At 23.0% G+C, this 15,430-nt stretch overlaps 2 protein-coding genes across 2 annotated transcripts; both read right to left on the reverse strand.

Annotated features, from left to right (window-relative positions):
• Positions 1–572: 572 nt before the first annotated feature.
• On the reverse strand, positions 573–2,141 carry LOC122848146. The gene is made up of 4 exons (XM_044146004.1): positions 2,035–2,141; positions 1,137–1,313; positions 914–1,028; positions 573–842 (listed from the first exon to the last, which is right to left on the reverse strand). Exons 1-4 carry the CDS (start codon positions 2,080–2,082, stop codon positions 634–636), a joined length of 549 nt encoding a protein of 182 aa, XP_044001939.1. The 5' UTR covers positions 2,083–2,141; the 3' UTR covers positions 573–633.
• A 3,850-nt stretch (positions 2,142–5,991) lies between these two features.
• On the reverse strand, positions 5,992–8,127 carry LOC122849339 (solute carrier family 22 member 15-like). The gene is made up of 6 exons (XM_044148031.1): positions 8,105–8,127; positions 7,806–8,028; positions 7,536–7,742; positions 7,116–7,449; positions 6,183–7,044; positions 5,992–6,096 (listed from the first exon to the last, which is right to left on the reverse strand). The coding sequence occupies exons 1-6, from the start codon at positions 8,125–8,127 to the stop codon at positions 6,051–6,053; spliced, it is 1,695 nt and encodes a 564-aa protein (XP_044003966.1). The 3' UTR covers positions 5,992–6,050.
• Positions 8,128–15,430: the final 7,303 nt, after the last annotated feature.

The following is a 15,430-nucleotide window of genomic DNA, read 5'->3' on the forward strand; positions in this document are numbered from 1 at the left end:
TTAAAAAAAAAAAAACATAAAACAACACACTATAAATAAATAATATAAATCGGCTTTTAATAAAAATACTTTCCATATGAAAAAAACAAGAAAAATAAAAAAAAAATTTGCTGGTAAAACAAGAAAAATAAAAAAAAAGTTTTATAATATTATTGAAGCTTGGCCATTGTACAAGTAAAACTTTTTATTTTATTTTTTTTGGTAGCAAGATCAGGTAATTTGATGTAATGGGCTAATGCAATTTATTCGAAACTTTGATAAAATTGCATCGTCGTAAATAAAAATAGGTCATGCGGGTTCTTCGAACTGTGAAGATACGTTGTGCATAAAAGTGTTGTAGATAAATAAACAATATATAGAAAATAAAAAAAAAAATATATAAAATTATATAAAAAATGACATTGAACAAGACAAACATACACAAAATTTATTTTATCGATTGCCTATAAATATAATTTTTTAGTCACATTTATTTTGACTTTTCTGTCAACACATTATTCATTTTTGTTTTCTTGTCATATATAAATTATTTTGCCAAAAAAAATACACAAATAAATGGTCGTAATATTTTATTTATTTATTTTTCCATAGCCAAAATATAATTCTAAGAATTTTTTAGATTAAAAATTCATGTTAATCATCATTATCATCATCAGTTTCCAATTCATTATTCAAAGAATTTTCAGTGACAGAATTATCAACAGTAGGAATTACTGTGGTGCCATTTAAATTTGGAAATTTAATACATAATTTTTCGTAAATTAAATCCAATATTTCGGGCTTTTCATGGATGCAATCGTAGAAACGATTAGCTACTTTTCTCTCGAGCTTCTTGGTGTTTGCTGTGTTGGAAAAAAAATATATTGATAATATTTGTTGGAAATTAATTTTATTATTGATATAATTTACAAACCGTAAATTCTGCATGCTTCGTTAGCTTTATTGATACGTTCAGCAACATCCTTATCCTTGACATGAGCATTGATGAATGCTTCTTGATTGGAGCCATTGATTTTGCCATTTGTCATCTGTACAATATTTCATTTAAAATGTATAAATATTTATTTCAGTAAATTTAATTTATTTATTGATTGAGCTTATTTATAGATTTTATATTTTCAATTTTTTCAACTTACATAATTATATTGTTTCATTAGACATAATTTCAGCTGGATAACTCCACACGTTTTTATTTTTGGATTTTTTTTCAATTTTTCAAATGCAGTTCGACCATGGTGCAGTGTATTTACACAATAGTTCATACTGTCAGCGAATAGTGTAGGCTTTACACATTCTTCAGCGAGACAGGCTGCCTTTAAATTAAAAAAAAAAATTATTAAAATGTTTTTTATTAATTCAATAAATATAGCAAATAAATATTTATGTATTTTTTTTTATTTTTACAATGTTTGGAATTGAATAAATAATTGATTGTAATTTTTTAAATGGAATTTTCAAGTCGTCTTGAGAACTTTGTCTATGTAAAAATAGTAAAATTATATTTATTTGTTTAAAAAAAAAAAAATAGTAAAGGAAATTAGCGAAGGAAGATAGAAACAGTACAGTTGGATTTATTGAAAGTTTTTTTTTTTTTTTTTTATAATTACGAGACATGTTTATCGGATTCAGAGTGAAGAAAAAAAAAAAATGCTGGAGGCACGACATCAGTCTTTCGTGTAATTAAATAAAACATAGCAATTATTAAAAAGAAAGATTATTTAATTAATCTCTGGCTTGACACGAAAAATAATAATAATTAATTATTTTTAAATTAAATAAATTATTCATAACGTTTTACATTTAAATTGAAAAAAAGCATTATTCATTTTCTATTTATTTATAAAAATTTAGAGTTTCATGAAACTTTTAAAGTGAATTATTTTTTTTTATTATTTTAAGTTTGATATGAATAATAGCAGTTGTTAAAATATTATTTAATTAATCTTGTTTTAAATTTGATATGAAAATTTAATTTTAATACTAATTAATTATTTGGAAAATGGAATTTAAAAAATGAAAAAAAAAAAAACTTACAACAATAAATAATAAACCAAAATATATTCCAAGTTTAATATTCATCATCTTGATGAAACTTGTCACCTAAAATTGTCTCAAAATATCAAGTTGTCTCAACACCTCTGTTAATTATAATCAAACTGATATTGTGCCAGGCAAACACCTCATATTTATACGGAAAAAAAAAATCATTTCAATGTGATACTTGTCACGTAGAGCATTTATTTTTTTTGTGATATTTAACTTTGACAAAACAAACACTCAAAAAAAATATAATCAAAAAAATATTACCAGCAATTTCGGTAACAAATCCGTGCTAGTTAAATAAATTTATTTATTTATGTCTTTTTTATCTCGCTGATTCTGTAAATCAATTGTCATCTGTCATGTCGTTTGAAAAATAAAAAACAAAATTCTTAGATAAATTTAAATTTAAAAAAAAATAACAATTGTCATGGAATTTTTTTAGACGCATTACATAACTTCAAGAATTAAATTCAAAAATATATATTGAAATAAAATAATCATTGTGATATTTAATATGTCTTTTTTCTGTATAAATTTTTTCTATTTTTCTGCATTTTTATATCACAAATATAAATAAGGTAAATAAAATATTGAAATGAATGACAAACATAAATAAACATATTGGAAATTTAAAAAAAACCTTTTTAAATATTTCAACATATATTAAATGGAAAATTTTCAATTTCAATGTTATTGATTTCATATAAATTCGCTTGAAAATTTTTGAAAAAAAGTTAATAAATTAAAGATTATATATTAAAAAAAATTTTCAAATTAATTCTTTTAAATTATTTTTTTAATTGATAATTTTAATAGCTAAAACGAGCAAATTGTTTTTTTTTTAACTCAATAATTTTTATTTTAAAACAAATTATTGATGCTCAATGACTAATAAACCAATTATCGATAATGATTGACCAGGCAAAAAAAGCTCTCTCAATTATAGCCTTGAGCTCGCAGAGTTTAATGACCGAATAGATCTTTCATGATGCCTCGTAAAAATACATTTCATCATAAATTATTCATAAACTCGAGTTTCATACATATTACAAATTTTTTGCTGATGAATTTATATATTTTTTTCAAACAATTAATAAAATATTGATCAATCAAGTCTCTCCATAATATCAAAAAAAAAAAAAAATTAATCAATCTAAATTAAATGCATTTTTTAATTGCAAAAAAAGATCTTATTTTGAATAAAAATAATTATTTAACAAGTTTGTCTAATTTTGTTGTAAATATTATTAGAAATTTTCCATTTTTAAGAAGATTTGATTTTTGATTTTTATTATTTGATGATCTAGTAAACTGTTGTTGTGTATATTTTATATAAAAGTAAATATAAGCAAGTGAATCTTTTGGCAAGTGGGTTTCAGGTTGCGGGCACGAGGCCGTCAGGTGGTAAGCAGCTTTTTTTCTATACTCTTCTCTCTGATGTTCCCATTTTATATTATAAAAAAAAAATTATTATTATTATTGAATATAGCTCTTCCAAGTTTTTGAGAGTTTTACCCTCGAGCAAGCACCATTGAAGACACAGGTATATAAATAAATTTATATAAAACCACCTGTCCAGAATTGAGGCTCGTGCACAACAATGTATATGTGTGTGTCCAGTTCAACACCACAACCACACAACCATAAGGCTTTTTTTTTTTTTTATATATTCTTGTGTTATTCTGGTTTGGGGTAGAATGACAGTTGACGTGGTGCCTTATAAAATCTCTTGTTCCAAAATATGTATTATAATGGGTGCGGTGAAGAGGAAGATGAATAAGAAAACCCGATAAAACATGATGATCTCTATCGTCAGCATCCCGACGGCAGGTGCCACCTGTTTATATTCTCTTTTGTGTGTTAAATCAACTGTAAAAATATCTTGATGATGTCCATTGACTAGAATTTTTAAATTAAAAAATAATAAATTCTTTATATTTTTAAATTATCAAACTGAAATTATAATCAGTATATTTATTTATAAAAAAAGAAAAAAATAACTTTGCTTGCAAGTCCAGATACAAAAGCTCAATTGAAAATAATTTTGAGATTTAAAAACAAGATTTTTTCGCGGAGCAAGGATGAGAGACTTATAAGACAACTGTTAAATTTTTAAAAAATATAATCTATGGATCAATTGAATAACGGATGGATAAATTAATTTTTTTTTTTTTATTCAATACGAAAATAGATCTTTCATTTATACTGTCATGTATTATATTTACGCGATTATCATCTCTGAAAAAAAAAATGAAACAAGATATGATTCGAAAAATAAAAAAATAACAATAAATTATTATAAAAGTTGAAAGTTGGATTGGCAATAAATTTAACAAGTCAGATGTCTCTTCGATATCTGATCGCTTTATCGGTATTTACAAGTGTAATTTTGTTTTATAAATCATACAAAATAATAAAATAAATTACTTAATAAAAAAAATTAAAAATTACGATGGAAAGCTACTAGCAATAAAATGTCGAGGTAATATAATAAAATTAAATATAAATTCTTGACAACATATATTGTGTCTGTTATTATTGCCAATTTATTTTTTTATTTTTAAATTTTAATAATAATAAAAAAAACACACACATGTTCATTCAAATGTGAAAGTTGTGATTGAAAGAAAAAAAAAAGAAGATGAAGAAAGTTGAATAAATAAAATAATAAAAAAGCGTGTAAAAGGGCAATTTTGTAACTCAATATAAAAGCCATTAATTAAGAAAAAAAGAGATCACTTTTTGACGAGGGTCACCCTCAAGTGTATATATTTTTTATTTTTTGTTTTAAATATTTTTTTTTTTTTTCATTTTAAACCATAGATACACGCCACTTGTGGGCAGGTATAAAGCGCCAAAAGATATTCCCAACTTTAAATAAATAAAAAAAATATATATTTGAAGAAAAAAACAAAAAATTAGAGCTCTATATATATTTGTCTATAAAAAATAAAATAAAGCCATTTTAAGGGTCAAAATTACTATAGGGGATGCTGAGGAGATAAGTTCAAATGTGTGAAAACAGTGCAATAATAATTTGAAGAAAAAAAAAAAATAAACGAAGACACGTACCCAAGAGAATACTATTTAAAAAAATAAACAATAGTCTCCATAAAAAATACAAGACAATAATAAATAATAATAAAAAATAAAAAATAATAATAATTATTATCTCATAATGAAATATTAATATTTTCTATTCAAGTTTAATTATTTTTTTTATATACAAAAGCTCTTTGAACAAGACTGGAATTTAGTTATATAATAAAAATATTTCTCTTTATATTTAAAAAAAAAATATAATTAAATAACCACACCCAGAAATATTTTGTACAATTTTTTTCATATATAAAAAAATATGAATTGAATTATGTTCGACAAAAACAAAAGATATATATAAATGAAATTTAAAAATGAAAAAAAAAAAAAATTATTATAAATAAAAAAAGAAAAAAAAAAATGGTACGAAGCAGACAATGCCATTTTTTACGAGGCTTTTAGGAAGAATAAGCGTGAAAAAAAAAATATATATATATATAAAAAAAGGGAGAGTCTGGTCCCTCTTTGGACAAGGTGTATATTGATGCACCCTTGTTCCCCAGTTTGTCTCACCCCCACAAACCCTATAAAGCACTTTTTGTGTGTGTCTATGTAAATCGATTGGGCGTGCACTGTTGCCAGTTTTATAATAAAAAAAAAATTCCACAAGAAAGAGTGAGATAAACATGATGCCACCCCCTTGTCTGCAGATAAAAATGCAAAAGATAAAATAGAAAAAAAAAATAAAATAAAACCATGAATATACACTAAAAATAAAATCTCATTTTTTTTTTTTTTTTTATTTAAATTTTCTTTTTCAATAGACTTATTTACATGCAAAATAGTTTACCTTTTGTTTGATAATGCATAATTATATTTTATTATTCATTTTAAATTTTTTTTCGTTCAATAAAACATTTCTTTTTTTTTACTTTATTAATTAATTTTTCTTATAAATATATAAAAATTTACTCATTAAATTCTTCAATTTTCCATCGTTTTGGTTTTGATTTTCTAGAAAAAATAAGCTACTAATTAGTAAACTAGCATTTTTATTTTTATAATTATTAAATGAAAAAAAAAGAAAAAATATAAATTACAGTCTGAAGTTGATGGAGTCTGACATAGTATCCGGCAATTCACGATGATATAAATCTTGTATATTGAGACAAAATAATGTTGCAAGAACACAAGCCATTATAATACCAAATGCAGTTGTTGGAAATTTAACATAATCATGATTACCGATCCAGACAAAAAGTCCCCAAGTACCACGTAAAATACCAGATAAACTGCCGCGTAATAATGTTGGTACTGTTCTTGTATTATAATTAAGTAGCACACCATAACTCAAACTAACAACAGCAATATTTATCAAAAGAAATGTTGCTATTGGTCCAGTATCAGATACTTTATCATTGTGAAAATCAATCAGTAACATCAATGAACTTATCAACAACATTAAAATTGATATTAACAATATTTTTCTATGTCCCATCAATAACAAACAAAATTGTCCAGTTGATGTACCAATCATTGTTGATATTGCCAACAAATAATTTGCTAATTGTGATTTTGTAACATTTGCTAATATTGAATAATATGATGATCCAAATATCAGTGCAAATAAACCAGTTAAATATATCAATCCCATTATTTCACATGCTGTCTCTGGCTCGAATAATAAATTCCACAAATTTAATTTTTTCTTTGGTAATTTATGTCTTTCTGGACCATAATAAATTATACGATAATTATCATAATTTGTTACTTTTTTTTTATTCATTTTTGATGATAATAATGATATACTTTTTAGTTCAGGTAATTTATTTTTACAAAATAGCCAACTTGGTGATTCGGGGATTATATTTTTGAACGGAAATATTGCAAGGAGAGTTGTGTTTAACAAAACTACCATCAAATCATATGAATGAAATAAATTATTAATTGACGGTGTTAAACCTGAAATTAATCATCAATTATTTTGGATTGTTTAATGTCCTATTTTTCTTTTTCTTTGGGAGAATATTTACCGATTCCTAGGGCAAAGCAACAACAGCCAATGACAAGTAAACCAGACCTGTGTTCATTTGTACTTATTTCCATGATGAGAACAAGTGGCAGAGAAAAACCACCGTCAAAAAAACCATTGATAAGACTTGATACAACAAAAAGACTATATGTATTTGATAGTGCAACAATTAAAGCTGTTATTGGTGCAAGACCACATGAGATAAGTATAACAGGTTTTCTACCAATCCAATCACCGAGAATTCCCATAAATATGTAACCAATTATTCTACCAAATGTACTTGATGATTGCCACATATTTGACATTACTTTTCCATCCAAACATCCTCTATTAAACTGTAAAAATAATATTGCTTATTTACTTTGCTGTGTTTTGATTTATTGTTAAAGATGCTTGTTGATTTTATTTTTAATTTGGTTACCTTTTGAGCAAGACTTTGACCACCAAGTGAACTGTAATAAATGCCATATGGACAAGTTATTTTTTTATTTGTTGTCATTGGTGGTCTGTCATTGTAATTCACATCAATCAAAATTTTATAATCAATATCATAAATTTCACAACCTTGAAAATGACCATCAGCGAGAACTTGATGGTCCCACAGATTTCTGTTACAAACACCAACACACTGTGAAGAAAAACAACAAATTTAAATTATATATATTTATAAATTATGTTTAATTGGATTTACTGAATCTGAACTGTGACTGTAACTAATCCACTGGGCATTTGTCCAGTTATTTAAAAATGTTGGCTTTTTACACCACCAACCATCTGGACGCATCAATGCTTCAGTTCCAGTATTTAACATATGTGTAAATGTACAAAAACTTAATAGTACTGTTAATAATAATTGCCAACGACCAGAGCCAATTAGTTTATCAACAATATCAACAGGCATTGGTCTTGGATTACTGTAAAATTAATTTTAGAAAATTTAAAACTCTTTAAAGTTGATTTAGCTATTTTTTTTTTTTTGAAATGACGTACCCATATCTATCGGTTGACATCATCTTGATAAATGAAACAAATGAAAACGTCTTGGTTTTATTTTTGTTATAATGATTTTGTTTATTTTAAAAATTCACGCAACATCAATAACATCATTGAAAATTTAAAAAACCGCACGTTAATATATATGTATATAATATATATTAAATAATTTACAATAGCTATGTTCATTCACTTGAAAATTGCCCTTCACTTAACTCAAAAGCTTTGTCGTTTAATCGTGTGAATCATAATATTAACCAACACACTAGAATACCTATCTTGTTACTAAAAAGATGCACAATTTAACAACACACTTCATTTGATATAATATTCTATGAACATCATAGAATATATAGTTTTTTTTTTATTGCTTTTTTAATATTATTATGACATGGGCATTGCTTTGTAGAGCGCATACATGTAAAAATAGTTTAGTATATTTTTATCAACAAATTACATTACATAATTATGACATTATTTAATAAATAAAAATAAATTTTGAAAGATTACGAAGCTAAATATTTTATGAATCAACACAAAAAAATTGGTAAAAAATTTAAAATATCTATAAAAGTAAAAAAATTAATTATTTAATTAAATTTGTTTAGTATGCAAAATATTTTTTTTATTATTAATATTAATTTTTAAAATAATAAAATGATTGAGACACATTATAATTAATTAATTACTAATTAATTTATTATTAAATTCATCAGAATAAATTGAAAATATAAAATTGAATTTTTTATTTATCATAATTATTTTAAGACATATTATTAATAGATTAATTAAATAAATATTTCATACAATATTTAAAATTTAAAATAATAATAAAATTGAATCAATTCATAATTAATTTGAATTTAAATTAATTAATTACAAATGTATCAAAAATTGTTGCACAAAAATATTATATATTTATTTATCATAATTTTTTTTTATAAAATAATTATTATAATTATAAATTTTAATTAAAAATTAATAATTGCATATTAATTTATTTGCCATAATAAATATTTTAAAAATATTTTAATAATAATCACACACAATTTAAAGACTCTAAATAAAAAAATTGATTCAATAAAATCGATGAAAATATATTATATAGAAAATTAAAAAAAACATTTAAATATAATATCTAAAAATAATAATAGAAAAAATTCAAGTAGATTCGCTTTAACAATATTAATTGCTTGACCATGAAATTGTTTCCATTTGAGACCTTGAACTAGACCTACTTGTTTTGATGTAGGAAATGGAGTAGAGGTTTGTTAACCCCCGGGAGGCAGCTCTTGTAGCTTACGTTACGTCAATAGAATAAAGTTTTACAGTGTGCATTTGCAGTAAATATATATATATGTATTTTCCAGTTGATGTATATAAGCGCCAGTTGAAACCACTACTGTGTGGCTTGGCTACTGCTGCTGCCAGTGTGGCACTGCTGGTGTTGGCACGTCCGGAATTGGCGATTCATCTTGCCGGAAACACAACCTCCGTCGGGTCAAATACTCACACATTTGTACTGGAATTACATCCGGCTTTGTGTACTACAAAGTATGTTACACTGACCCGATTACCCATCAAAACATCTTGGATTTCAAACCATTATAAAAAATATACTTTATATTTTATTTAATATCTTTTTCCCTAGATATTTTTATTTTATTTTTTTTACATTTTTAAATTTATCGATAAAGCAATTTTTCTTGTCTCATTATATTCCATTATCATATATTTACATTGCATAATTTTGATCTAAAATAAAAATAAGAAAAAATAATAAATCATAAAGTTTTTATTTTTTATTTTTATAAAAATTTTCATCTTGAATTTTTTTTTTATTTTTTTTTTTAGCCAAATAATGAATATATATTTTAATTTATGATTTTTTATCTTCATGCTTTATGAAGAAACTTTTTATAAAAATTTTAACGTTAAAAGGATTTTTTTTTTTTTTTTTAAATTTGTATATATTTTTATCTTGTATGTCAATAAATTTATATCAAAAAAAAAAATAAATACATTTTTTTAAATATTGTTTAAAATAAAATTCAAAAAAAAAAAAATAAAAAATATATACAAAAAATAAAAAAAACAAAATAAATAATGAAAATTGAAGGAAGCTTGAAAAACGAAAATAAAAAAAAATATATTCCAACTCATTGAAAGGGTGTGTATATAGATTTTTATTTTTTTTTTATTACATTATGCGTAGATCTATATTTTATCTTTTTTTTGTATATGTACCACCAAGAAGTTGAGCAACCCTGTTAAAAAAAAATTAAAAAGAAAAAAAATAAAATAATGCATTATTCATACTTCACTCGCGATTCTGTTCGGTGCGAAGTCTTTTCCACCCCTCGGGTAACCCTCTATCAGCCCTCCCTAAAATCCTCCCTTTCGCCAGCCCTGTTTAACAACCCCCCTTATAACCATTTTCTCGTTCGTCCATGAGTACTCCTCTCTCTCCCTATATTTTTATTTTTATTTTTATGTTTTTTCATTTTATTTTTCCACCCTTCTTTTTCTTTTCCACCCTCAAAACCCACCCCATCTCCCTTTCACCCTCTCACCCTCTATTCGTATTGTTACTTGTATTATTAGAGGTAACTTTTATACCTCGTTATTTATGCGATGATTATTTCCAAGATTTTTTTTTTCCTCTCATTTTCCATCAAAAAGCCTCTTTTATTCATTTTCTTAAGTTTTATTATTTTCCTTTTTGTTTGATGGAAAATTTAAAATGTTTTTAAAACATCAAATTATGTATTATTTTAAATAAAAAATAATTTAAATTAGTATGATTATTATCATTGTTATTTTAATTACAAATAGGGTGAATAATCAATCGATTTTTTTTTTTGTTTTGAATATATTATTTTTAAATAAATTATAATAATGTTGAAAGGAAAATTAATTTTATTCTTTTTAAATGATAATTTATTTTTGCATTTGTATTTTCTTTTTTTTTTTTTATGATGATAATGTCTCTGAATATTTTTGTACAATATTCTCAAGTTACATGAGTTTTTATGTGCTCGTTGTAAAAAATCCAGATAATACCATCGAATGGATTTTTTTTAAAAAAATTATTTTTATCCTTTTTAAATATTTTATATTTTACGAGGACATATATTTTATCATTGATTCAAAGTTTCAATTAATATATTCATATTTTTTTTGTAAATATTATTTTTTTTTATGTTTATTTAACATTGTTTTTTCAGTTTTAATTATTTCTCATCACGATATAAAAAAATTTCCATTTTTACTGGTATTTTTATTTATTTTTTAAATATTTCATGAAATAATTTTTTTTGCTCTCTCTTGCTCTCCTTCTTTTTTCTCTCTCGATGTACACATGTGATGGAATATTTATTCAAACTGAGTTATATTAAATTTACCAAGAATTTAATTTTAATGTTTTTATTATTTTTTTTATGATTTATTTTTTAGTTTATTAATTTTTATAGTTGTGTGTTCATTTATTATTTAAAGTCAGATGGATTTTTTTTTTATCCAAGTATGAAATGACATTTAAAAAAATTAATTCAAACAAAATATTTAAAAAAATTAATTACTCAATATTAAAACATTACAAAAAAAATTTTATCAATTTTTTAAACTCCCAATTATTGCTGCAAATACATTGTTGAATTTTTTTTTCTTTTTTTTAATTGGCCATCTAACTCCCCCCTTTTCCACACCGATGCATGATCCTTAGGGGATGTGCAAAATTATGCATAGTAAATATTATTTTTCACTTCAAAATACAAATTTTTTTTTTTTCTAATAATTCAATTTTCAAAAATAGTTTTCTCAAATTTATCTAGACAAAAATTAAATTACAAAAGGTTATTTTGACCTTCCATCAAAGCTTAACGTTGTTGATATATATTTTTTTTTTTTTTTGGTTTTCTTGTGATCCTATGATCCTACGAACCCATGATCCTTTTATGCAAATTTTGAAATACACTAAAAAGGGTTTTAATTCGGGTCATTTTCTACCTCAATTATTTTTGTTTGGACCCTAAAATATAAGTGCTAATTGAAGGCTAAAAATGATAAGTGATATCAAAATAATAATAATTGTATTTTGGTAAATGAAAAATAAATATAATAATTTATAAATGGAAATAAAAACGACCAGTCAAGTGTTACATTGTAAACAAAATGAAAAATTTATTATCTTTTTTTTTTATTTTGTAAATATTTACATATTTTTTTAATAATTTAAAATTAAATTAAACAATATGAATTATGAGTTTTTTAAAATTGATATAAATCAAGCAACGAGTGGATAAAATTACCATGTATATTTCAATTTTAATTTACAACCCTCAGAATTATAAATATTATCCAATTTGAAAATTGTATTTTTGAATTATTTATTATTTCATATTTCAATTTAACGATAAATAAATTAATTTTTTTTTCAAATTTAATTTATCATTAGTTATTTTGTTAAATGTTAAAAATATAAATTCAAATGTATAAATGTTGTAAATATATTAAATTTGAAGCCTTATTATTTTAAAGAAATTATTTAAATTTTTCAAACAAGTGTTACACATTTATATTGTGACAAGAATTTTGATTTGACTTTGACACATGACGCAGGTGTTTGAAAGCAGGAAGAAAATATTAAATCTAACATCAGATAAATTTTTTATTAATATATTTATTTTTAATTTCAGTTTAACTGACATCAGAGTGACAGATCTCAGCTGTCTCATAAAGAAAAAATTAAAATTACCAGTCAATTTAAATAGTATAATTAAAATTGAACAAAAAGTTGGTTTATCATTTGAATTTGTTAAATGTATGGTCATTAATATCTTTAGCAAAAAATTCACACTCAAAATATTCTTCTATTATAAAAAAAACAGTCGTCATCGATAATTATGGGAGAGAAATAGATAGAATAGAATAGGTGTGGGTTGCATTATCTTTTTTTTCAAAAAAAATAAAAACAGATGTCAAGTATTTGAGGCAAATATTTCCCGGCATAGACCAAGTGCGTCTTTCACGTGGTCTATGCTAGATTAGATTTGCTCCAAGAACATTTACATCAACCAAGTCAGAACGGAGCACTAGGGAAAATATTGATTCATCTTAAAAATTTGCGAAAAATGTATCACCCTACATGTATTAGAACTCGAGATCTCAAACACCGTAGGCAGGGCTCTTGCTGACTTAACCATCAGCTCACTCGATAAACAATGAATTATAAAAATTAGCCTTGAATTAAAAATTAGTTTATTACTTAATATTATTTTTTTTATTTTCAACATTAATATTTTTGATTACATGATTTTTTTAATTTATCATTATTATTTTTCAATGTCAATAAATTTAATTTTTTTTTAACATTAATATTTTGTATTTTTTTTTTAATTTTATTTTCAGTATTAATTAGATTAATGTGGATTTAAATAAAGAATAATTTAAATAATATTTATCCGGTTTTCACAAACATATAGTCGAAAAATAAAAAATTTAATGGTAATTTGTTTATTATTTATTAATTAATAAATTTAAAGATATATCAAAATGTTTTTAATAAATAAAAATCATACAAAAATCACACAATAAAAATAACCACTAAGTAAAAAATTAATTATTTTTTTATTCAAGATTTTAATTAATTATATTCAATCAAAATTGAAAGTGTTTTTTAGAGCTATATTTTTTAAATATCATTCTATTAAAAGAATAGGTTTATTTTATATTTAACAGTGTAAAAACAGTGTAAATTTTTATTGGAAAATTATTTATTTCAAGATGATTTGTAAAATTTAAATTTTGAAAATACATTTAGTCAAATTTTCTTCAGGATTATTGACAGTGTTTTTTAATACTCAGTCGGAATCACAAAATAATAGTAAAAAAAATTATAAAAACAATTGTCTAATAAATTTAAAAAAAGCCCGAATAATTATTTCGAAACAACAATTTTAAAAATATTTCTTAAAAATGATTCTGTTTTTTTTATATCAAAGAAAAAACATGTGCACTAAGATAGATAACATTTTGAAAAAAAAAAAAAAAATAACAAACAATCTTATTTTAAAATTAAAAAATAGCAAAGAAAAAAAATTTGTTTTTTGCTTGGTTAAAAAAATAATATTCTTGTGAAGAAAAAAAAAAATAATGATGATGTTTTGGGTAATGTTTTTTCCTTAAAAATGTGATTCAATGTGTGCCTTTTTAGACAAGATCAAAGAAACTTTTAATGGAAGCTATGTAACTATATTGAAGATGTGACACACATGTCTTATACTTGCTTGATGAAAATATATTTATATGTGCAATGATAATAATTGTAATAATACCAAGACATATTAGAAAAAAAATAAAAAAAAATATTCTTTGAAGATTATCATGAATATAACTCTATTCATGAAAATTAATCGTTCAATATTATCAAGTAAAAAAGATTACTTTGATCAAAGAAATGTTTTTTTTTTTTCTTTTGCTTTTTTCTAAATCGAACCAATACATTTCAATTTAACTTGTAGCCTGGTTATTCTACCCTTCTTTTATCATCATAAAATGCCAATAAGAATTTTTCATAGAATCTTGAAGACGATCATAAATTGAACAAAATATAATAATAAAAAAATATAAAATGAAAAAATATCGTTGAAGAGGAGTAAATTTTCAAAAGAAATAAAGATAAAGTATATTTAAATGAATGAAAAGAAAAAAAAAAAAAAAATTGCACATATATATTCAACGATAACAGAGAAGAAAAATGAACAAAAAAAAAAAATAAATATATCTTTGAAAATATATGTATTCTCTTGTCTACCTTGGCTACATTTTATTGGCTCTTTTTTATATATTTATTTATTTATATCACCCCTTCGACGATGCATTCACGGGATCAAAGAGCAAGTGCGTGAGAGGGAGGGACTCTTGTGGGTGGTAGCACAAAGAGGGTGTACCATCAGTTCAAATGAAATTGGAAACGCGATTGAAATGGCTTGTAATTTTTCTCCCATATATATACTTTTTTTTTATTTTTAAATTTTTCAAAACAGAATCAAAAAAAGAAAAAAAAAAAAAAAAATTAAATTACATTATAAATGTTAAATAAATAAATAAAATTAAATTAAATAGAAAAAAAAAAAAATATAAGTAAAGTATGTCTTTTATTTTTTCATTAAAAAAAAGCTTTATAAATAAAATACTAAAAAATAAAGATAAATTTAATAAAATATAAATTAAAAAAAAAATAAAAAAAAATAACTATTTTTAAATGTGTGTGTGTGTGTCGGCTGTAAAATCTATTTCGTTTTAAGTTGATGTTGAAATTGA

This window comes from Aphidius gifuensis, linkage group LG2, assembly GCF_014905175.1.
Source record: "Aphidius gifuensis isolate YNYX2018 linkage group LG2, ASM1490517v1, whole genome shotgun sequence".
Classification (NCBI taxonomy): domain Eukaryota; kingdom Metazoa; phylum Arthropoda; class Insecta; order Hymenoptera; family Braconidae; genus Aphidius; species Aphidius gifuensis.

Bases quoted from the DNA above. Each gene is read 5' to 3' on its own strand.
- LOC122848146 (XM_044146004.1), bottom strand. From the start codon at position 2,082: ATGATGAATATTAAACTTGGAATATATTTTGGTTTATTATTTATTGTT. The intron at 1,314-2,034 runs GTAAGTTTTTTT...TTTAATTTAAAG, and splicing joins TTGGTTTATTATTTATTGTT to GCAGCCTGTCTCGCTGAAGA. The intron at 1,029-1,136 runs GTAAGTTGAAAA...AATATTGTACAG, and splicing joins TAATGAAACAATATAATTAT to ATGACAAATGGCAAAATCAA.
- LOC122849339 (XM_044148031.1), bottom strand. From the start codon at position 8,127: ATGATGTCAACCGATAGATATGG. The intron at 8,029-8,104 runs GTACGTCATTTC...TTAATTTTACAG, and splicing joins ATGTCAACCGATAGATATGG to TAATCCAAGACCAATGCCTG. The intron at 7,743-7,805 runs GTAAATCCAATT...TTTTCTTCACAG, and splicing joins ACAGTCACAGTTCAGATTCA to TGTGTTGGTGTTTGTAACAG.